We start from the raw sequence: 24,425 nt of genomic DNA, 5'->3' as shown, positions 1-24,425 counted from the left end.
GATATCTTGTGAAGTGTGCATTTGTAGCCTGCATAAACGTGTTACTGCGAGTGACGGTTGGTCCGTGCGAAGTGAGTGAATGCAAACAGAAGATCAGCCTCACAGGCAGAGCCGATCCTGACCTCTCTGGGGCCCTAAGCGAAATTCTGTAAAGGGGCCCTCCTACCTGACCCATGTAAACCATTTGCCATTGCCACACAACAGTCACACCTGACACCCCAGTAACTAGTACTAATGAAAATGTAATTCCTGATATCAAAAATAGACATTGTTACTAGAAAAAGTACATTCTTAATATCAAGAATTCACATTTTAAATGTAATTATTGATATCAAAAATGCATCCTGTGAATGAATAAAAGCTCAAATGGCTTGTCATAGCATGTCACTGTGTTTTAAATGATAAAAGCAATACTTGATACTTGATGGTTATTATTTACTGAGGGATGTGCATCGATATTGACCAGTATGTCCAGCCAATCAACATTTTAAATGCAATATAGCCTATAAATCAATAGTCAATGTCAATATATTGCTTTCCATCTTGCTTTATTGCAGAGTTATAACTAAACTGACTTGGAGTCTAGATAATCCTTGTCTTGTTTTAAAAGTATGTGTGCCTATAATGAGGAGTGCCATCACGCCCATATTGTAGCCTACTGGTACCCACAGATGTTTTGCTGGAAAGTGCGCGTTTCATTTCGTGCGCGCGCATATGAACGCATGTTAACACGCGACGCGGTTATCTTTTCCGAGCTGCAGTTTATAAACAAACACCGTTGCCCTTAGTCGTAAAAGTTGCATTTCACTCGCACTATTTTTTGTGTCAGGCACAGTCACAGAACACAGCCCTGGAAGTGTAAGCAAGACGCAGAAAGACCAAAATATGCACTGCCCAGACAGACTAGAGATAGATGCACATCAACTTAACTTTACTGTTCTTTGCTGACATCAAACTTGGGAGAGGAGAGAAGAGAACACAAGTCTACCTGATTGCTGTTCCCGCAATTCACTCTCATGGTGGGTTTTTTTCTCTCTCTTTTCATGACCAAAAGGATAGTTCCGCTTAATTTTCTCATCGATATTGTAAACTTTGATTGACGCGCTTTGACTCGAGGGGGAGGTGGGGCCTTGAGTAATTTGCGGGGCCCCTACGCAACTTCGTAGTGTGCGTATTGGGCTGATCGGCTCTGCTCACAGGAGACGCGATCGAAAAACTTTAAATCCTTCATTTTAAAATATGCTGTGCTATATCCAGTTGCCCACTGTGCCATATTCATATCGTTTTCACTGTGTGCTGTATGTAAAATACTAGGGATGTCCCGATCCGATCCACGGCATCGTGCCGATACTGGCCCAAAACGCTAGATCGGATATCGGAGGGGAGAAAAAAAAATTATCCGATACGATACCTATTAGGGGTGGAACGGTACATGTATTCGTACTGAACGTACGTTCGGTGCATGGATTTACACAGAGAATACACGGTATAAATATAAATATAACTCGCATGCACATTATTTAATGTAATACGGAACTAACGATACTGTTAGATACGCGCATAGACATATGCGGGTTCTTTAGGGACGGACACCTAATCTGTAGCCCCGCCTTAGCTCTATATTAGGGCTGAACGATTAATTGCATTTGCGATAATAATGCGATATGATGAAATGCGATTTTTTAACCGCAAAGATGCGATTACAGTCTGGTCACATGACACGCGAGAGTAAACCAGTCTGTATTGCAGATGAAGCATCAACTTGGCACGCTACGCATGTAGACCTGGCATAGGCCTCAGGAAATAACAGTTTGTGTTTAATTTGTGATATTGTGTTATAGATTCTCTCCAACGATTCTGTATCGATTAAGATAATTTCAGATTTATGTCTGAGCTTAGTTTTAAACACAGATAGGCTACGTGATGAGGCGTGTGCTTTATAAACAACCGTATTCTGCTTGCTTCTAATTCCTCTGTCTCTCTCTCACACACACGACACCACTCGAACCGTACGAGAAATAATCTTTAATAAAGTTCGGAAAAGTTGAAGCGAATTACAAGGACATTCGCGGTCTTCACTGCACAAGATATGAGGCGCGCGGTCTGCGTGATGTTACTCTTGTAGTGCGCGGTCTCGCCCACCGGTATTTTACTTACAAATGTTCTACGAAGGCATCATATGTCTTGGAATGCAGTTGGCTTACATATTAAAAATATGAAAATCACAGACAGAAGCTGCTTTCAATTTCAAATACTCACGCGCGCTTTGCGAAGAGTGCTTGAGCATGCGGCTGTGAGCGACTCCGTCTACGTGGTTAAATGTACTTGCATCTCAAAATGCTTTTATGATGCGAAATTAATGTGACAGTCAGTTATATCTTAAGTTATTAAACAGACAGGACAAACCACATCTTATAATTTCAAAAGGGATGAAAACGTTCAGACAGCCGACTCTTAAATACTGAAAGCACTCTGTTTATTGCTTGTAATATTTTTTCCCCCTCTTTGTTATTTGTTTTGAAGCTATATTTGTTTAAATTATTAACATGTAATTGAATTAATTTAGTTTTTTAATGTGTAATTATTATAAGTAGGCCTACTTATAATTATGTAATTAAATATTTTAAGTTTTATTAATAAGATCAATTAAAGAAAAAAATGTTTATCGGCTCATGAGGTGCCTAAAGATTCCCTTCCCTATTTTACAATGATTTATTGCTTGTTTTTGTTGAATAATAGAAAAGATAAAGAGCTTAAAAAATAATCGCATATTAAATCGCAATCGCAATATTGGTAAAACTATTGGTGTGAATGCAGCAAAATGAACAGGCTGCGATGTCAAGATTGCAATGCTGGAATATGTGTGTGTGTGTGTGTGTGTGTGTGTCAGAGAGAGAGAGGCACGGGCGCGATCGAAAAACATACTCCGTCATTTTCATACAGGACATCATTAAAACTGCAAAGTGTTTAGCCTACTTATATTTGTGTAAAACACAACATTGTGCTTTTGTCAAACTGTAAACTCTTGTCAAACTGTAACTGTCACCCAACCAAAATCACACACACACACACACACACTGTTTAAAAGCAAAAATGATCTCATCTTTTGGACATTCATCATATTGCATTGGTTTTCATTTATTGTCCTAAAACAGACTAATCTGTTTATTTTTAATTTACCTTAATTTACCATTGATTAAAAAAGAAAATCAAATGTGTTTTTAAAAGTAGTATTATTTTATACAGAAATAAATTATTTATAATTCAGATGAGAATAAAGTTAATAAAAATTAAGGAAACAAATATATTGATCTAAAATATAGCAAATTAATTTTAAATTCATTCAGGTTACCAAACATATCTCAAGGTCTTTTGAATAAAGTGTGGCAGTCTTTCATTATCAGCTGCTGTTGTGGACTAGCTATATACTGGAGAAGTATTTGTTCTCCATTTGAGTGAGATGTTTTTATGTGGCTAATTGAGCAAAGTGCTTCCATATATTTTATTAGTAGTAGTATTAGTTCAAGAATAAAATAAAAATATCGGATTGATATCGGTATCGGCAAATAGCCAAAGCTGCGGCATCGGTATCGTATCGGAAGTGAAAAAGTGGTATCGGGACATCCCTATAAAATACCTTGTCTTTATTTTAAAAACTATGATTACCATTGCGCATGAAATTACCAGATTACTGAGTGCAATGTTACAGTGTTTACTTCCTTTTTATTCAGATATTCATATATTTTTAAACAATTACTTTATTTATGAAAAAAAACTGTAACCGGATTGCAGATTCAAGAAGTTGCCATCTAAAGTATAGGCATGTTTATTTTAAAGATTTGTTTTCTAATTTATTTCTCATTTATTAAATATTGATTAAAATAAATAAATATATATATATCCTTCCCATCCAGATCCAATGCTACCACATCTTTAAATTACTATTGGGCAATTCCAGCGTTATGGACGTGACATTTGCAATCAAAACTTGAAAATGTATTACCAATATATTGAAACATCTGTTTATATATCCATACTCAAAAAATATCAGTATACACATGCGTTTTATATTTAATATGAGGGAAATACACATCCATTACAGACGTGACACAAAAAATCTTCAACTTTTAGGTGGCAAATAATTTTTTAGTAATTCTGTGAAGAATCAAAGAATCAAAAGTAATACTACCCACCGGATGAAGAAGAATATAAAATATTCATTTTTATTTTATTTTTCGTGTTCGCATTTATGAGGAAAAAACAATGTTACGGACGTGACAGTTCTCCATTACGGACGTGACCGCTCTGAAAGCGGCACTAAAAGACTGCTTTAAAATTTTCACAGAGACCTCAAAAAGGCATTTAAAACACAAAATATTAAGGATTGGCATATCAAGCAAAATAATATTCGATGATTGTTAGAAAATCGTACCTCTCCCCCCACATGCTCACCGGTAAGATGGCGTTTGCTCAAATCCCGCTTCGACATTAAATGTCTCTGTAGGCTACTGTAGGCTAATAGGCCTACTGGTTGTAGCCTAGTCATTATAGAAAACTTTTTAGTTTCATATTTATGTTTAAATTAAATAATTTTTTTTTTTATTTCATCTATATTGATTATATGAAAAGTGAAAAGCATGAGTAAGATCATAAGATGCGCAATATATCGGGAGACAAATGGAGTGGGCAGACATGATTTTGACCACTTCATTAAGTTTGTTTTTGTAGAAAACCCTTTAAAGTGAATTAAGTGTTTTATTAATTGTATCTTAATTTTAATCAATGTTTCACCAACCAATTGCCTGTTTTATTAATTGTATCTTAATTTTAATCAATGTTTCACCAACCAATTGCCTGGATTTAATAAATTAGTAAATATAGCAGGCAATATAATCAGGACACGGAGGCGCCGGCGCGTGAATTGGATCTCGTCTCATAAATTAGCCGAAACTCAGCGTATGCCTCTCAGACCTGAGAAATGTATCTAAAGAAAGCTTGAAGTGTGTATTTTTAAAGAAAAAAATTCAAAACGAAAGAAAACAGACTGCTCTCTGCATATGTAATCTGTATGAAATGGCCATTTCTCTCTGGCGCGTTCACTACTGCGAGTCAGCATCGTCAACTTCATCTTTGCAGCCGACACTGACACAGAAAACACTTGTTTATTAATGAACAATTGAAATGTCTCCTTGCTATATTTGACATATTCATAGTCATTACTTTTGCCAGTTCTTTGTGACAGCTTTTAGGTGCGTTATTGGCAGTGCCACCCTTACATGTTACATGAACTTGTCACCACCGCTCAATAATTAATATTGTTTTTTGGTGTTCAGTTTATACATGTTTTTCAAATGTTATTTAATAAAAAAAATGTAAAAAAATGTATATCATCGTCCATCGTGATGGCTGACAGACATCACGATGGAGAGCCACCATCGTGATGCCACGCCCCCCACCTTGTCAGACCAGCCCAGTCTCACGGCAGTTCGTGAAAGGTCACGTAATTGAATCTATTGATTCGTGTACACCAGTGGTTGGGAACCTATGGCTCGCGAGCCATACCTGGCTCTTTGGCAAAAATCATGTGGCTCACAAGGTCTCTCACCCTTTACCAACAAACGATAAAAAAAATTAAGACACATCAACAGAGATCGGCTCTCTGCAGAAAAAGCTGCCAATTACAATTCCCTTGTTGTACAGCCTACAGACGTTAATGAAAAGTTTATGATAATAATAATATTCAAGTTGTACCAGCAAAAGTGCGTGTTCAGTACTGTTCGCGAGTGTCACGAGTCACCACAGCAATCAACTAACCACTTGCGTTTCTGTGGTACGTTGTAACCGACAACTCCTGCACTGGGATTCAAGCAGCTGCAGCTTGTTTAAGGTAATGGCGAAAATCATTTTAGAACAGCAGCGAAAATGTAAAAGTAGGCTATATAAACTTTAATATATCCTTTTATTGAAACGGGTGCTTTGCTGTGCAAAGAGACATTTTGAAACATTTCACCCGCTGGCCGCTGCTACTTTCACTTTTGCCACAGAGACCCTTTATGGCCTATAAATGTGAGGTATTTTTGATAATCCGCGCAGATTTCAGTTGACGATTCTGTTTAAAGGGGTCATGAACTGGATTGTTTTATTATTTTATAATGTTGCCTGGGGTGCCCTTATAATGTTAGTATGATTTTTACATCAAAAATTGTCATCATTTATAAATAAAAGCCATTTTTCCAAGCCTGATTTCAGCCTCAGATTTGAACGCTCTGTTTTAAGGGGCGTGTCTGCTGTGAGACTGCAGTGCAAACGCCCACTGCTGTGATTGGCTGACATGCTTGCATATGAAATAGCTAGTATTACATGAACTCTCTCGAAAACTTTTACTACGTTTTTACTATTACAGCTATCGAGATGAACAAATCGTGAAAAGTATCGTTTAAAGCATTATATTTAAATCTATTCCATCACATGAAAGGTTGCATCACATGAAAGGTTAAATTGAATGATTTAATAAAGTTTAACCATGCTGGAATCCGAAGGAAGCTTATGCAGACTGTCTTCTTCCACAAACAGGCACTGCACAATATTTAGTAAACAGCATGTTTATTGCTTAAAGTAGCTCGATCCGGTTTAGCAATTATCATGTCGTCCTATGTTATTTAGCATGTTTGGGCGAATCGGTGGGCAGGGCTAAACAGGCCGTGTTGAAGTAGGCGTTGATCTTCTTTTGTGGAGGCGGTGTTTTATCCTCTTTGACGTCATAGTTCCCCACTTTGAAAAACGAGTCGTTTGCTGAGCCTGATGTCTATAAAAGCTTTTATTGGACTAACAAGGTAGTTTTCAGTTCTGAAACTTACAGGATATTATTATAGTATGATGATCTCTTATATGTCAAAAGCTCAAGGAAATTTTTATTTCTCAGTTCATCACCCCTTTAAAGTTATTAATAACAAAACATGAATGTAAGAGAAAAAAAAGAGCAGGATGTGCTTTATATTGAAAAGAAATATTAAAAGTGCGATAAGTCGTGAAAGAGAACTGAATTATACCGCATCCTCTGTGCGCGTGCTCCGAGTGCAACACAGACAAGCATAGTAACCTTTGTCTCCGGTTGCACACCTAAACGGCCAAATAAACACAGAAATATTTCAAAATGCCAAGTCGAGTACTCCCGTAAACACAGTAGATGTAAGTACTATGTGCATTCTCTCTCTCTCTCTTTTCGTGATGGTCAGCATGATTCCGTAGCATTAAGAGAATCGTTAATTGAATGATTTAATCGTTAATTTAGCCACTGTTTCAAATAAATACCTAGGGTTGTGTTTGTTTTCTTCTAAAAGGGTTGAAAAATAAGCAGATCTAGCCGTTTTTAAGGCCTTTCTGTACGCAATTGTGCTTTCTTTCCATGAAATGCGAAAAACCTCTAGTTTTGTTTTCTTCCAGTTACGCTCCATTTGTCTGATATTGTCTGAAGTTCAAAACAGACTTGCTTATGGTAAAAGACAAAGACCTTTGCATAATAAAAATGTGTGCCTTGAATTTATTCAATTGTGTTCGACAATCACAAAAGGATCACTAAACTTTTCTGGTCAAAAAAGGTAGAAACATACCTGAAGGATCAAATTCTTCATCATCGTCGTCAACATTATCATTATTCTGATCTTCATCATCCTCTTCCTCCTCATGGCTCTGTTGTTGTTCCTCTGCTGTGGTTTCTTCTCCTCGTCTCTCTATCAGGTTCCTACAGTCCTCCAGTTTGACGGAGCACATCTTCATCTGCTGTTCTCCAGCATTACAGTCAGAGGTTTGATCAGCGGATCCATTATCCTGAGCGTCAGTATAACACAGTAAAGTGAGACTGCACTCTGAGTCTCTAGATCTCTGATCTCTGACACTCCAGAGGGAATCCTGAGATTCTTTTCCACTATCCTCATCATCGTCAATCTCATCATCATCATCATCATCCTCCTCCTCCTCCTCCTCCTGGCTCTGTTGTTGTTCCTCTGCTGTGGTTTCTTCTCCTCGTCTCTCTATCAGGTTCCTGCAGTCCTCCAGTTTGACGGAGCACATCTTCATCTGCTGTTCTCCAGCATTACAGTCAGAGGTTTGATCAGCGGATCCATTATTAAGAGCGTCAGTATAACACAGTAAAGTGAGACTGCACTCTGAGTCTCTGGATCTCTGATCTCTGACACTCCAGATGGAATCCTGAGCTTCTTTTCCACTATCCTCATCATCGTCAATCTCATCATCATCATCATCATCATCCTCATCCTCCTCCTGGCTCTGTTGTTGTTCCTCTGCTGTGGTTTCTTCTCCTCGTCTCTCTATCAGGTTCCTGCAGTCCTCCAGTTTGACGGAGCACATCTTCATCTGCTGTTCTCCAGCGTTACAGTCAGAGGTTTTATCAGCGGATCCATGATCCTGAGCGTCAGTATCCTAACAAAATAGATAAACAAATAAACAACAACCTGTTGATATTAGCCTCATTACTCAGCAGTTATCTCTAGTGGTTATATTGGTGATTTGTTTGCATATTTTGCTGCTGGCTTAATTTGAGATGTGCATAAGAAGAAGTGAGAAGCTAACAAAACTTTGGTTTGATTGAGCTGAAGGATGAAATGATGAGCTGCTCAAACCTCTCTGTTGGGTTTGTCTCCTCTTTCTCTCAGCTTTGCCTCCAGTGACGCCACCTCTTTCTTCAGCTGACAGATTTCAGAGATGAAATCCTCAATATCCAGCATGGACAGATCAGTTCCTACTGATTTACAGCAGATCACATCCATCTGCGCTCTCATGGTCAACATCTGAAAACAAACACATCATGAGCAGAACTAAAGAAAATATCTTATTTTTGGAGAATATTCACTTTCCATGTCACAATTGCTCTTCCTGTACTAAGTATGTCAAATGTAAATCATTCACACATCCTCGTACACTAAAAACGTATAAGATTAGACAACTGATTACTTGTAAGAGTACATATGTTGTTTACATTATCATTTGTCCATGTCCACAACTATATGTTGGCAAAACTACACGTGCATTACGCACAAGAATGATTGAACACACAAGTGCCATTAGGAGACAGGATGATACATCTTCAATTTCTCGTCATTTTAAGTCTGCTAACCATTCTTTGTCTGACATGAAGTTCCTGGGCATCGAGAGGATTTTACCCCACAGGAGAGGTGGAGATAGAGATAGAAAATTATTGCAAAGGGAGGCTTTTTGGATCTTTGAACTTAAAACTTTATTTCCTGAAGGCATGAATGAAGAACTTGAATTTTCCTGTTTTTTGTAAAACACATTCTTTCTTTCTGTATGTCTACAATGCTGTATTATCATTGGAAGCTGCTCATTTGAAACTTATATCTGTTTGTAATTCTACTTGAGACAATTGAGATTGAGATGATTGTATTCAGCTGTTTATCCTTAATTGCTGACTTACTTTAAAAGGGTGAATGTTGTTAGCTAAATGAGCACTGAAGATAGCAATGTGCTGAAACGTTTGCTGGTGTTCAGTCTGTTTTTAATCCACATGCACTTTGCACTTGATTTGCACAATGCAATTTGAAAAATAAAAATATGCTTTTGTAGACTTCAAGTCTTGAGTTGATCAGTGTGCGGCCAGCTACTCCTCTTGTTCATTCGGAGAATATTCATAAACATTTCATTTCAGACGTAAATTAGTTTTGAGTCACCACAGAGCAAGAATATTATCAAATGTTACAATATTATATGCATATATTAGACATGATATGGTAAGGTTTCTGCTCATTTCTCACTAAACTGTGCTTTAGATTTTAAAATTAAGCATTGTGTTATGCCGCGTTCCAGGCAACCTGTAACCCGTGTTTTTCATACCTTATACCCGTGAAAGTGCACTGGAACGGCAGTCAAACCCGTGACTTCCGACCCGTAAACTCGTACTAGATCGATGTACTCCCAGTTACGAGTTGGAAAAACACGGGTTACTAGGTTGCCTGGAACGCTGCTATACGAACTATTGTTGACTACAAATATCATGGTTAAAAAGTGGTTTACTTAAGTAAAACAAGAGGACCTTTGTAATGGTTACTATAGTAAAAAACATGTTTGTTTTTTTTCATGGCGAGCGGGCGAGGAAAAGCTATATTAAATTCATTAAAAGCTAGAGTAAGAAAAGGAACAAGTAAACCGCTAAAACGCATAATGAATAACAGATTAAACACCCACCGTCTGAGAGTTCCAGATGTCTTGTTTTCTTCGGTGCTTTTACCGGCAGACTAAATAAAGTCACAGCGCCTCCTACAGTACGAGCGATGGAGTAAAAGAGTAGCTTCACCAAACCTAATTTCTCTTATTAAAAATACAATTGTATTCTACTGGCGTTGCCTAGTGACTAATAGTAATGAAACGACTTTTTGTTAGTCAGTCAGGCGGTAAATCAAAATGACCGTTAATATTTGAATTACGCAAATTCGCGGCTTTCTGTGGAAGACAGGAGAAAGCGCGCGCAGATCAGAGGCGCACTGTACATTAGGTAACATGTTCCAGACGCTCTCGGTTTGAAATAAATGCTGTTCTTCACTTTCTGTTGATCTGTGAATCCTGAAAAAACACTGTTAGTCAGTTTCCACACCTCACGTATCAGCATATAATTTCTGCGTCATGTGACACAGACGACTGTAGTAACATCCAATCAAAATACAGAAAATAGAAAAATACAGAATACAGGGGGGGGGAAATATTGAATATTGATTCAAATAGAAAAGAGTGATTTTAAATTGGAAAAATGTATTTGCTATTTGCTATTTTTCTGCACCTCCTCCAGCAAAACACAGGCAAGAAGAAATTAAGCAGGCCGGCTACAAACACACACTCCCTGAGACAAACTGACAGAAGTAACACAATAACTTGCATTATTAATTGCATTAAACTGCTTTATTGTATGCTGAGATATTACTTGGTTACTGGTAGGCTTAATTTCAGGCTTGACTCCCGTTGCACATTAATACAGACAGTATTTGAAGCGATACTGTAAGCTGATTTGTGAACGAGATATTTCACGATTCACACCTGTAAGTAAATGCAACTGTCAATAAAAAAAAAAAACTGACAGTGTGACCTTATAACGTTACTGTACCTGTAGTGTATTATTTCTGGATCATTTCAGCTTTGTGTAACAAAGTGACTGAGGGAAATAAGACTCATTTCATGCCATCATGTTTTTCAGTAAGTCTTAAATAACTGCTAAAATAATAAGGCCTCGTCATTCTGTTAGTGTGACTAAATACCTCACAAACATCAGACACTGATCTTCACATTACAGATTTTTAAGTTGTCACATAGAAACAGATTTTCATCCAGAGGATTCATTTCTACTCAGTTAATAATGTTCGAGAACAGGGACGTCCAATCCTGCTCCTGGAGGGCCAACATCCCGCAGTTTAGCTCCAACACACTTGCCTGGAAGTTTCTAGTGAGTCTGAAAACCTTTGCTGTGTTCAAAATCACCCCCTATACCCTCATTCACTATTCCCCACATCAGCCCACTAATATAGTTCACTTGAAGGAGTGAATGAAAACATGTGTGTGAATTCAGACACTGAGTGCACTGGAAAATTATTTGAAACTGAGCAAACTGACAACTCCACTAGTAAGATGAAAGGATTTATCTTGAACTCTGTCATGGCAATTATGTATAAACCTTATTTAAATAATGTAATAATTAATTAAAAAGTAATTGCCTGTATTATATTACGCTGTAGCCACATTGGACCAGTGGTTTGGAAAACGAATCTGCGGTCGCCATCTTCTGGATAGATGTAGGAATTTATTCAGCACGACCCTCACAGTGCATTATGGGTATTCTATAGCCAATGAGTGAACATTAAGCCTGGTTCACACGGGACGATTTTAAAATTGTCGGCCGATTTTCCAATCCTGAGAGACCCCACACACGGGGATAAAAAATCACGGGTCTAACAGTTTTGGTCGTACAGTGTGTGGTGCGCAGCCACACGGCAAAATCAACACATCACACACGAAACCGATTTGACTCCCGAGAATTCCCAGATCAGACGGGAAATCGCGCAAAATACCTCGAGATCAAACGTGACTTCAGAGTAAACAATCATGGCGGACGAAGAGGATGCAGTGGCAATAGTTTGTAATTTGTTTTTAACCGGAAAAAAACTTTATCAAAAGAAAAGGCGATGATCTCTGACGTCCACCGGACTTTCTGGTGCGCCATGCCGCCGGCTGTTTTGATTATATTTCCCGGAGTTTCCTCGCCGCCTCGCTTTCTGATTGGCTACACTCCACAGTCCACAGGCTGCGTGCTAGGTCGACACCACACACGAGAAGAAATCGGGCCAAATAAATCCAACATGTTGGATATCCCCAATTTGAGATCGGAGCGGTCCCGACGTCCTTCCGAGCAGACGAGAGCAGCCTTAACACACCACACACGGCAGGAATATCTGATCAGATTATTTTACGATAATCGGAGCATCCTTAAGATTGTCGGAAGGGCTGAATCGGGGCTAAAATCGGCCTAATTATCCTGCCGTGTGAACCAGGCTTAAGTTGTACACTTGTTATTGCAGTGCATTGTGGGATCTGAATGAATGCCCTTGACAACATCCACTATGGTTTTGGACGCCATCACAAATGGCTGTTTGCTCAAACAGTGCCCTATTTTAGGGTATGTGCAGATTTCAGACACAGCTCTTGATTAGCTGGTTCAGGTGTGTTTAATTATGGTTGAAGCTAAACTCTGCAGGACAGTTTGGGCGCCCCTGACACAGACACATTCTAGTTTTAGGTTTTTTACAACCATGAAATTACATTCCCACTACACTGCAAGGTGTTTTGACACAACCTAAAAATGGCGACATGATGAAGCTATGATGATTCTGGAGCGGCGTGTTTCTTCTGGTGAGTCTGAAAACCCCATTTAAAAGCGAATCTCTCGCCACAGATGGAGCAGCGGTAAGGTTTCTCTCCTGTATGCATTCGCTCATGGACTTTCATGCCACTTGACCGAGCAAAAGTCTTGTCACAATGTGAACATTTAAAAGGTTTTTCTCCTGTATGAGTCCTCTTGTGTAGTTGTAAGTCACTTGGCTTGTAAAAACTCTTCCCACAATCACCACAGTGATACGGTCTTTCTCCAGTGTGAACTCTTATGTGAATTCTGAAAGAAAATGGACTAGCAAAGCTCTTCCCGCAGTAGGAGCACAGGTACGGTTTCTCTCCGGTGTGAATCCTCTCATGGGTTTTCCGGTGAGTCGAATGATGGAAACGTTTCTCACAGTGTGAACACTGATACGGTTTGACATCAGAGTGTATTTTTTGGTGTAACTTTAGAGATTTTGACTTTGTAAAGGTTTTCTCACATTCACTGCACTGATACGGCCTCTCATTGCTGTGCATGAGTAGATGTTTCTTCAGACTGGTTTCGTATTTCATGCTCTTCTTACAGTGAGGGCACTTGTACAGGCTCTCATTGGTGTGTGCGAGTAGATGGCTCTTCTGGTACGGCCTTTCATTGGTGTGAATGAATAGATGTTTCCTCAGATTAGATCCATCTCTGAAGCTCTTCTCACATTGAGGGCACTGATACAGCCTTTCATTGGTGTGTATGCGTAGATGGCTCTTCAGATGGGATCCCTGGTTGAAGCCCTTCTCGCAGTAAGGACACTTGTACGGCCTCTCATTGGTGTGTGTGAGTAAATGGCTCTTCAGATGGGCTCTCTGTTTGAAGCTCTTCTCACATTCACTGCACTTGTACGGCCTCTCATTGGTGTGAATGCGTAGATGGCTCTTCAGACTCGATCCCTGGGTGAAGCTCTTCTCACAGTGAGGGCACTGGTACAGCTTTTCCTCCCTGTCCATATGAGTCGCCTTATGACGGTAAAAACTAGAAGAGGAATTACATTTCTTCCCACACTGATCACAATGAAACTCTTTCTTCTTGTGCTCTTTTGAATGACGTCTCTTCTCTTCTGAGGTAGAAAAGCTGATGTCACATATCTTGCAGGTGAAGTCTTTCTGTTCTGTGTGTTTTCTCTTACGTCTCACGAAATGTTCCTGTTTGCTGAATGTTTTTTCACAGTCGGTCACTGTCTGTCGCTGTTTGGATGTAGAGGCAGTTTCTTCATCAGAAGATGAACCAGCGTCGTCATCTGAAAAGAACATAATGGGCATAAGTCAAGTCATCTTCATTTATAAAGCGCTTTTTACAATATAGTTTGTTTCAAAGCAGCTTTACAGTGATAACCGTTAAATAATTAAACAAAGTTTGTTTCTAGAAGAAAATAGCATCATAGCTTCAGTAAGTTCAGTGAAGCTTCATTTTTGTTGTAAAAAAAAAGTTATCAATTTAGTTCATTTTTATATATATAGCCACTCTAGAGAAAACCATACATTCACGAGTTCACACTGTTGTGAGATAAAAGTCAAGTCAAGTCACCTTCATATTTATACAGTTGGTAGTCAGCCAGAATGCCAACTACCACCGCGGCAAAAATAAACCAGTCGCATTCGCGAAATACAGGTGGTACAAAGGGACATTTTGCAAAACAGCTGCAATTGCCACATTTTGAAATGTAGGCTAAGTGGAGGTGTGAACTGATTTATATATCTGTTTGTAGGCTATCTGTTTATTATAATAATAAAAAAAAGCAGCACAAGGTCTTAGAAAAACTTTATTTCAACAAGAATGAGACTGATTTGTAAAAAATAAACAAATAAAACAGGCAATCATATATATAGATTTAGATGATTTAACGAGTTTAGACAATTCTTCCACTCCTATAGCAATGAATGAATCAAATTTTTCCTCAGGGAGACTACAATGCACTGTCTGATGCAATACTGTAGTAGATGGTTGCATAATTATAACTTTCTCTAGTATTATCAATCTTGTAAGTAAAGAAGTTCACAAAGTCATTACTGCTGTGCTGTTTGGAAACATCTGGGGTTGAAGCTTTATTTCTCGTTAATTTAGCCACTGTTTCAAATAAATACCTAGGGTTCTGTTTGTTTTCTTTTTAAGAGGGTTGAAAAATAAGCAGATCTAGCAGTTTTTAAGGCCTTTCTGTACGCAATTGTGCTTTCTTTCCATGAAATGCGAAGAACCTCTAGTTTTGTTTTCTTCCAGTTACGCTCCATTTGTCTGATATGTCTGAAGTTCAAAACTAGAGCCCGACCGATATGGATTTTTGGGCGCCGATGCCGATACCGATAAAAAAAAAGCCAGATACCGATATATCGGCCGATATTATTTATGTGTATATTATAATACAGTAGCAATATTATTTATGTGTATTATAGTACAGTAAGTTTGGACACACTTTCCAATTGGTGTGTACAAACTTTTGATGGGTACTGTATATACACAGTAGGGCTGGGCGGTATGACGGTATATATCGTTACCGCGGTAGAAAATGTCAACGTAACAGATTTTTTTATTCCGTGATACCGCGACATGTAAATAAGTGGGCGTGGTTAACTCACATGCAGCGTGCGTGAGACGGAGACACTGAGATTTGTCAAAGAAACATGGAGAAAGCAGATCAAGAGGATTCACAAAGGAATTACGTTTTCTAAAGGGTTGTTGTTAATGTGATATTTTCGGGGGAAAGGCGCAGCAGTCAACTAGAGCAGTGCGGCACCCGTAGGCTACAGTTCAGAGGAGTGCACGATCGCAACGGGGAAAGCATGAAGCTTACTTGACAACAACAGTTCATATATCAATCTAAGTGTTTCTTATGTATTATAGTTACTTTTTAAACACGAAAATCGCATTCAGCATGACATGCGAGCGGTTGCCGTGGTAATGAACAACCTGCTTGTTAAAGCGAATGTATAATCCTGTATCTGAGGCAAAATTACTAAATATGCAGCGCGAGTTGTTTCTAACTCCAAACAATTGGCCACTGAACCAGCTGATTAAATCTTCCTTTGATTCAATGCGTGATTATAACTTGTCACTCAAATTAACCGATCGCATCTTACTGATGCAAAAGACACGCGCGTGCACACGCACAGAGAGGGAGCGCGGTGTGTCGGTGTTCACGGACTATGTAAAATAATGACGCAGTTACAAGGTGTGTATAATTTACACTACTTAGTCAACACTAACAGTAGCTGCTGTTCGGTTTTCATACTGCTGTTCTCCTAGTCACTTCTGAACTTGATGAACTTAACACTTCTGAAACTCTCTTGATTAAAGCTTTAGGTGACAGGTTGGCAGATATCACAAAAAGAACAAAACAAGCCCTTTAAAACAAGCAGACATTGCAAATAATGTACCGGGAAAACATTTAAACATAACTAGTATTTACTAATATCCTAACAAATTAAAAGGAAGTAACTAATTTATTATGAATAGAATAGTTCAATAAAAAATATTCAGATATTATAAACTGATTGATGAATTAAAGCAATAACATGAGATTGAAAAATTATTCAGCAACACTTTATTTAAAGTTTGAGTTGTATTTAATATCAATCAGTTGGGGGCAGTTCATCTGAAAGTTGATGAGTGTTTTGTTTACTATATTTAGCTATTAAAAACAGTTTACCAAAGAAAAGAAAAAGAAAATTCAGACAAAGTGAAGTACTTTTCATTTCTAAAGTATTTGGGTTTATTTATTATACAAAGCCCTTTTTGTTGATTTTTCGAGAATAACTATATAAATATATAACTATATCGTGAAATATATCGTTACCGTGAAATAAAATTAGTCATACCATGAAACAGAATTTTGGTCATACCGCCCACCCCTAATACACAGTATAAATATATAAACGTTTTGCAATGATCACTCAAATGTGGTGATCAAACACTGACAAAGATATGTAATGGAGGCAGGGTGAATGATAGAATGAGAATTTGAGCTGTAATCAAACTAGTTTGCATTGCATTTTATATTATATTATATTATATTATATTATATTATATTATATTCTAAATACTGTTGCATAATCTTCACTAACGACTTTGTCTTTTAATTTAGTCACGTTATTTAAAACATAACTTGTATCAATAAATATATCAAAAGTGTCACTGACAAAACCTTATCTTCTATTTTTAATCTTAATTTCTCTAATATCTACCAGTGGAGGAAGAACTCAGATCTTTTTAGTAAAGTAAAATTAATAATATCATAATGAAAACGTTTATAATTACATATGTACAGTAGTTTTATACTATTTTAAATAAGTAGTAAGCAAAATGTACTAAACGTGAAACTAGGCTATAGGGCTGGACCCGAGTATTCGAATATTCGTTCGGTGGGTTGGTATTCGATTTGAAAATTTGAATATATATATATATATATATATATATATATATTTGCACATCTGGGATCCCCCGCGAAACGGTTCTCATTCGCGCTTGAATAAGGCCGGCGACACACTGACTGCGTGGCATGGCCGTTTTTATTTCGGCTCCCATGTTAACAGGTTGGAGTTTGCACACTGCCTGCGTGAGACACGCGTCTCTCAGGAGTGGCTCGAGCCATGCGGGAAACGCGTGCATGCAAGAAATAGAACCGACGCGCAAGTGTTCCAGCAACGGGAGTGTTCTCTGGATAGAGCGCAGAACAGCGGAGTTTGTATGGACCGAAGTGCATGCCTGAGCTTGTTTTGGATTAAGCTGTGTTGCTTTGACATTGTGGAAAATAGAATAATAGAAACAAAATGTATTAGCCTTTTTACCCGTTATTATCAATCTAAATTAATCTCGTTTTTTTATTTAACTTAATTTCGTTTTTCTTTATTTAAATTTCGTTTTTTCTTTATTTAAATTTCGTTTAATTTCTTTATTTAAATTTCGTTTTTCTTTATTTAAATTTCGTTTAATTTCTTTATTTAAATTTCGTTTTTCTTGATTTAAATTTCGTTTTTCTTGATTTAAATTTCGTTTAATTTCTTTATTTAAATTTCATTTTTCTTTATTTAAATTTCGTTTTTCTTTATTTAAATTTCCTTTAATTTCTTTATTTAAATTTCGTTTTTCTTTATTTAAATTTCATTTTTCTTTATTTAAATCTACCCTTTACTGTGTCAGTAATTTTGTTAGTCAGAAAAATATTAGACTACCTTAAAAGTATTGCTTAATTTAACAGACCTGTGTGTGTGCGTTTTATATCACTAACAGTGTCCGTTCTCGGACGCGTTCTCTGCCCGCGTGAGGTGCGCCGCTTCCCGCTCGCGCTGTTCTGTAGTTTACTAAGTGTATTAATTCTGAACGTGTCGCGTCTCGCGTGTCCATCTGGCTACTCTTAATGCAAAATGACCCTATATAAAGTGTTATAATTACATAAATTATTGGAATATTGCTTGATGTTGTAACGTAGCAGAATGAGCTTTAACACTGTGTCTACACCGGACGCGGCTGTTATTTTTTTGCCACTTTTGCCAGTTCTTTGTGACAGCTTTTAGGTGCTTTATTGGCAGCGCCATCCTTACATAAATCACTGCACGCTGCATTGTTTTAAATATTAATTTATCGGCCGTTATAAATGCCGATACCGATAGTTAGGAAAATGCCTAATATCGGCCGATAATATCGGCCCGCCGATATATCGGTCGGGCCCTATTCAAAACAGACTTGCTTATGGTAAAAGACAAAGAGCTTTGCATAATAAAAATGTGTGCCTTGAATTTATTCAATTGTGTTCGACAATCACAAAAGGATCACTAAACTTTTCTGGTCAAAAAAGGTAGAAACATACCTGAAGGATCAAATTCTTCATCATCGTCATCTCCATTATCATTATTCTGATCTTCATCATCCTCTTCCTCCTCATGGCTCTGTTGTTGTTCCTCTGCTGTGGTTTCTTCTCCTCGTCTCTCTATCAGGTTCCTGCAGTCCTTCAGTTTGACGGAGCACATCTTCATCTGCTGTTCTCCAGCATTACAGTCAGAGGTTTGATCAGCGGATCCATTATCCTGAGCGTCAGTATAACACAGTAAAGTGAGACTGCACTCTGAGTCTCTGGATCTCTGATCTCTGACACTCCAGAGGGAATCCTGAGCTTCTTTTCCACTATCCTCATCATAGTCAATCTCATCATCATCCTCCTCCTCCTCCTGGCTCTGTTGTTGTTCCTCTGCTGTGGTTTCTTCTCCTCGTCTCTCTATCAGGTTCCTGCAGTCCTCCAGTTTGACGGAGCACATCTTCATCTGCTGTTCTCCAGCGTTACAGTCAGAGGTTTGATCAGCGGATCCATGATCCTGAGCGTCAGCATCCTAACAAAATAGATAAACAAATAAAGAACAACCTGTTGATATTAGCCTCATTACTCAGCAGTTATCTCTAGTGGTTATATTGGTGATTTGTTTGCATTTTGCTGCTGGCTTAATTTGAGATGTGCATAAGAAGTGAGAAGCTAACAAAACTTTGGTTTGATTGAGCTGAAGGATGAAATGATAAGCTGCTCAAACCTCTCTGTTGGGTTTGTCTCCTCTTTCTCTCAGCTTTGCCTCCAGTGACGCCACCTCTTTCTTCAGCTGACAGATTTCAGTGATGAAATCCTCAATATCCAGCATGGACAGATCAGTTCCTACTGATTTACAGCAGATCACATCCATCTGCGCTCTCATGGTCAACATCTGAAAACAAACACATCATGAGCAGAACTAAAGAAAATATCTTATTTTTGGAGAATATTCATAAACATTTCATTTCAGATGGAAATTTGTTTTGAGTCACCACAGAGCATGAATATTATCAAATGTTACAATATTATATGCATATATTAGACATGATTTACATTTAGTCATTTAGCAGACGCCTTTATCCAAAGCGACTTACAAATTAGGACAAAAATTCAGCGAGTCATCATAAAGAGGCAAAAGCAACAACAACGCAAGAAGTGCTCAAAATACGAAGTTCAGGTATTATTCAGAGTAGCATAAGCCTGATAAGTGATGTTTCAAAGGGAATTTAAAAAAAAAAATTTATAAGGTTAAGTGCTCATGGAAGAGATGGGGTTTCAGCTGTCTTTTGAATGTTGTCAGGGATTCTGCATTCCGGATGAGGGTGGGGAGAGCGTTCCACCAGCATGGAACTGTGAATGAGAATATGGTAAGGTTTCTGCTCATTTCTCACGAAACTGTGCTTTAAGTGTCTAGATTTTAAAATTAAACATTGTATTAGTGTATACGAACTATTGTTGACTACAAATACAATGATTAAAATGTGGTTTACTTAAGTAAAACAAGAGGACCTTTGTAATGGTTACTATAGTAAAACCATGGCGAGGAAAAGCTATTAAATTCATTAAAAGCTAGAGTAAGAAAAGGAACAAGTAAACCGCTAAAACGCATAATGAATAACAGATTAAACCATAGACAGTATATAAACGGATTAAACACAAACACCCACCGTCTGAGAGTTCCAGTTGTCTTGCTTTCTTCGGTGCTTTTACTGGCAGACTAAATAACGTCACAGCGCCTCCTACAGTACGAGCGACGGAGTAAAATAGTAGCTTCACCAAACCTAATTTCTCTTATTAAAAATACAATTGTATTCTACTGGCGTTGCCTAGTGACTAATAGTAATGAAACGACTGTTTGTTAGTCAGTCAGGCGGTATATCAAAATGACCGTTAATATTTGAATTACGCAAATTCGCGGCTTTCTGTGGAAGACAGGAGAAAGCGCGCGCAGATCAGAGGCGCACTGTACATTAGGTAACATGTTCCAGACGCTCTCGGTTTGAAATAAACGCTGTTCTTCACTTTCTGTTGATCTGTGAATCCTGAAAAAACACTGTTAGTCAGTTTCCACACCTCACGTATCAGCATATAATTTCTGCGTCATGTGACACAGACGACTGTAGTAACATCCAATCAAAATACAGAAAATAGAAAAATACAGAATACAGGGGGGGAAATATTGAATATTGATTCAAATAGAAAAGAGTGATTTTAAATTGGAAAAATGTATTTGCTATTTTTCTGCACCTCCTCCAGCAAAACACAGGCAAGAAGAAATTAAGCAGGCCGGCTACAAACACACTCCCTGAGACAAACAGAGAGAAGTTACACAATAACTTGCATTATTAATTGCATTAAACTGCTTTAATGAATGCTGAGATATTACTTGGTTACTGGTAAGTACAGGCTTGACTCCTGTTGCACATTAATACAGACAGTATTTGAGGCGCTACTGTAAGCTGATTTGTGAACGAGATATTTCACGATTCACACCTGTAAGTAAATGCAATTGTCAATCCAGAAAACTGACAGTGTGACCTTATAACGTTACTGTACCTGTAGTGTATTATTTCATATCCATGTCTGGATCATTTCAGCTTTGTGTAACAAAGTGACTGAGGGAAATAAGACTAATTTCATGGCATCATGTTTTTCAGTAAGTCTTAAATAACTGCTAAAAATAACGGCCTCTAGCTCATAAATGCCAGAGGAGAACTGGCCCCCGACTGAGCCTGGGTTCTCCCAAGGTTTTTTTTTTTTTTTTTTCATTAGGTCACCTGATGGAGTTTTAGGACACCATTAGGTCACTTGATGGAGTTTTTCGTTTCCTTGCCACTGTTGCCTTTGGCTTGCTCAGTTGGGGATATTTTGGGGATATTTAATTTAATTTTTTCAATCAATAAATTCCTCTTGAAACAAACTTTGTTGTATTATTTAAATTTAATACTGTGAAGCTGCTTTGATACAATCTGTATTGTGAAAAGCGCTATACAAATAAACTTGACTTGACTTGACTTAAAATAATAAGGCCTCGTCATTCTGTTAGTGTGATTAAATACCTCACAAACATCAGACACTGATCTTCACATTACAGATTTTTAAGTTGTCACAAAGAAACAGATTTTCATCCAGAGGATTCATTTCTACTCAGTTAATAATGTTCGAGAACTGGGGCGTCCAATCCTGCTCCTGGAGGGCCAACATCCCGCACAGTTTAGCTCCAACACACTTGCCTGGAAGTTTCTAGTGAGTCTGAAAACCTTTACTGTGTTCAAAATCACCCCCATACCCTAATTCACTATTCCCTACATCAGTCCACTAATATAGTTCACTTGAAGGAGTGAATGAAAACGAGTGGGTGATTTCAGACACTGAGAGCACTGGAAGGGCTGCCGCTTTAGCATAGTTTGTGCTGATTAATAATCATTTGAAACTGAACAAACTGGCAGCTCCAGTAGTGAGATGAAAAGATTTATCTTGAACTCTGTCATGGAAACTATGTATAAACCTTATTTAAACAATTTAATAATCAATTAAAAAGTAATTTATACCTGTATGATATTATGCCGTAGCCAATTGGACCAGCGGTTTGGAAAATGAATGGATGGATGATTGAGCTGCAGGCGCCATCTTCTGGATAGATACAGGAATTTATTCGGCACGACCCTCACAGTGCATTATGGGTATTCTATAGCCGCTGAGTGTACATTGGTTGAATACTCTCCATTGCAGTGCATTGTGGGATTGAATGAGTGCCCTCAATTACATCCACTATGGTTATGGACAACACAACAAATAACTGTTCGCTCAAATAGTGCCCTATTTTAGGGTATGGGCAGATTTCAAACACAGCTCTTGATTAGCTGGTTCAGGTGTGTTTAATTATATTTAGAAATAAACTCTGCAGAGCAGCGGCCCACTAGGAGCAGGTTTGGGCAACACTACAAGGTTGTTGTTTTTTTTAAACAAAACCTAAAAATGATTACATGATGAAGCTATGATGATTCAGGAGCGGCGTGTTTCTTCTGGTGAGTCTGAAAGACCCCTTTAAAAGCGAATCTCTCGCCACAGATGGAGCAGCGGTAAGGTTTCTCTCCTGTATGCATTCGCTCATGGATATTCATGGCACTTGATCGAGCAAAAGTCTTGTCACAATGTGAACACTTAAAAGGTTTTTCTCCTGTATGAGTCCTCTTGTGTATTTTTAAGTCACTTGCATTATAAAAACCCTTCCCACAATCACCACAGTGATACGGTCTTTCTCCAGTGTGAACTCTCAGATGAACTTTGAAAGAAAATGGACTAGCAAAGCTCTTCCCGCAGTAGGAGCACAGGTACGGTTTCTCTCCGGTGTGAATCCTCTCATGGGTTTTGCGGTGAGTCAAATGATTGAAACGTTTCTCACAGTGTGAACACTGATACGGTTTGACATCAGAGTGTATTTTTTGGTGTGCCTTCAGAGATTTTGAGTCCTTAAAGGTATTTCCACATTCACTGCACTGGTACGGCCTCTCATTGGTGTGTGCGAGTAGATGGTTCTTCAGATGGGATTCTTGGTTGAAGCTCTTCTCACATTGAGTGCACTGGTACAGCTTTCCCTCCCTGTGGTATTTCTTATGAGTTGAAAGATGTCCTTTGGTGCGGAAATACTTGTTACACTCGCTGCATTCGAAAGGCTTTTCACCACTGTGTGTTTTCCGTCTATGACGATAGAGACTAGAAGAGGAATTAAAATTCTCTCCACACTGATCACAATGAAACTCTTTCTTCTTGTGCTCTTTTGAATGAAGTCTTTTCTCTTCTGAGGTTGAAAAGCTGATGTCACATATCTTGCAGGTGAAGTCTTTCTGTTCTGTGTGTGTTCTCTCATGTCTCGCTAAATGTCCCTGTGAGCTCAATGTTTTCCCACAGGTTACGCAGGAGAAACTCTTCACTGTCTCTCGCTCTTTGGATGTAGAGGCAGTTTCTCCATCAGAAAATGAACCAGCGTTGTCATCTGAAAGGAGCAAAATGTGCATAAAATATTGAACTTTTTAAATAACTTCTAGAGTTGAATGATCACTCAAAATAAATTTGAAATTGTGAACTTGGTGCGTTTATCAAACCGCAAAGGCTGTGTTGTACATAAATACAAAGTCTGATGTGATACTTTACACGCATGCAACTCTAAATATGCCATTCTCAGTAGCTGCGTTTCCATTACCCTTCAAATTGCGCAAATTGGAATGGCGAAGTGAAAATACGCTTAATGGAAACACGTCAATTTCGCAAAAACTTTCGCAAAAATTCAAAAACTGAATTGTTTTTCAGGCAATTCGAAAAAGTAATATTTCACAAAACTAGAATGGAAAAGGTTTTTCGCATTTACAGGTCACCTGGTGTACATAAAAGTCGATCATTCTTTAAAGAAGGCGAAGTATGTTTGGACAAAAGACGAGACAGAGTTCTTCATTAAACTTCATTAAAAAGTATCACGGGAATACTGGATTCTGCACAACAAAGAAATGCCACAATTAACACCTTGATGCAGATAACAGGGAGAAACACCCAGAAACACCTCATACGTGGACGCTAACAAATATAAGAGGCTTTTCTTGCCATTAATGCTTGGATAACACACCTACGTCTCCTTCGGTTAATAATAATGGCTAGTGCGGTGGCTGAGATATACATAAACCTACCGACATCCGTTGCAATGATTAT

General features: G+C 38.2%; 2 protein-coding genes across 3 annotated transcripts in view; both read right to left on the bottom strand.

Annotated features, from left to right (window-relative positions):
• Positions 1-10,203, bottom strand: part of LOC309495410 (uncharacterized protein) — an 83,924-nt gene extending 73,721 nt beyond the window's left edge. The window contains exons 1-3 of the mRNA XM_082165168.1: positions 10,067-10,203; positions 8,640-8,807; positions 7,611-8,439 (exon numbers count right to left, since the gene is read on the bottom strand). Coding sequence (XP_082021294.1) covers positions 7,611-8,439; positions 8,640-8,807; positions 10,067-10,096 — 1,027 coding nt within the window. The 5' untranslated portion in view covers positions 10,097-10,203. The remainder of the gene's footprint in view (positions 1-7,610; positions 8,440-8,639; positions 8,808-10,066) is intronic.
• LOC309495413 (uncharacterized protein) overlaps positions 1-22,718 on the bottom strand; it is a 96,439-nt gene extending 73,721 nt beyond the window's left edge. The window contains exons 1-6 of one of the 2 annotated variants that reach the window (XR_014204660.1): positions 21,738-22,718; positions 20,384-21,396; positions 20,247-20,350; positions 19,447-19,614; positions 18,735-19,251; positions 11,479-14,174 (exon numbers count right to left, since the gene is read on the bottom strand). Coding sequence is in view for 1 of the 2 variants with exons in the window: in XM_082165174.1 (XP_082021300.1) it covers positions 12,892-14,174; positions 18,735-19,251; positions 19,447-19,614 (1,968 nt within the window). In the remaining variant the exon portion in view is untranslated. Of the gene's footprint in view, positions 1-11,478; positions 14,175-18,734; positions 19,252-19,446; positions 19,615-20,246; positions 20,351-20,383; positions 21,397-21,737 lie in introns of those variants that run through there. The other variant, XM_082165174.1, reaches the window with a different exon arrangement.
• Between the last annotated feature and the right edge of the window lie 1,707 nt (positions 22,719-24,425).

This window comes from Leuciscus leuciscus (genome assembly GCF_965113295.1).
Source record: "Leuciscus leuciscus genome assembly, chromosome: 3".
Taxonomy (NCBI): Eukaryota; Metazoa; Chordata; class Actinopteri; order Cypriniformes; family Leuciscidae; genus Leuciscus; species Leuciscus leuciscus.
This window is presented reverse-complemented; position numbering and strand designations above follow the sequence as displayed.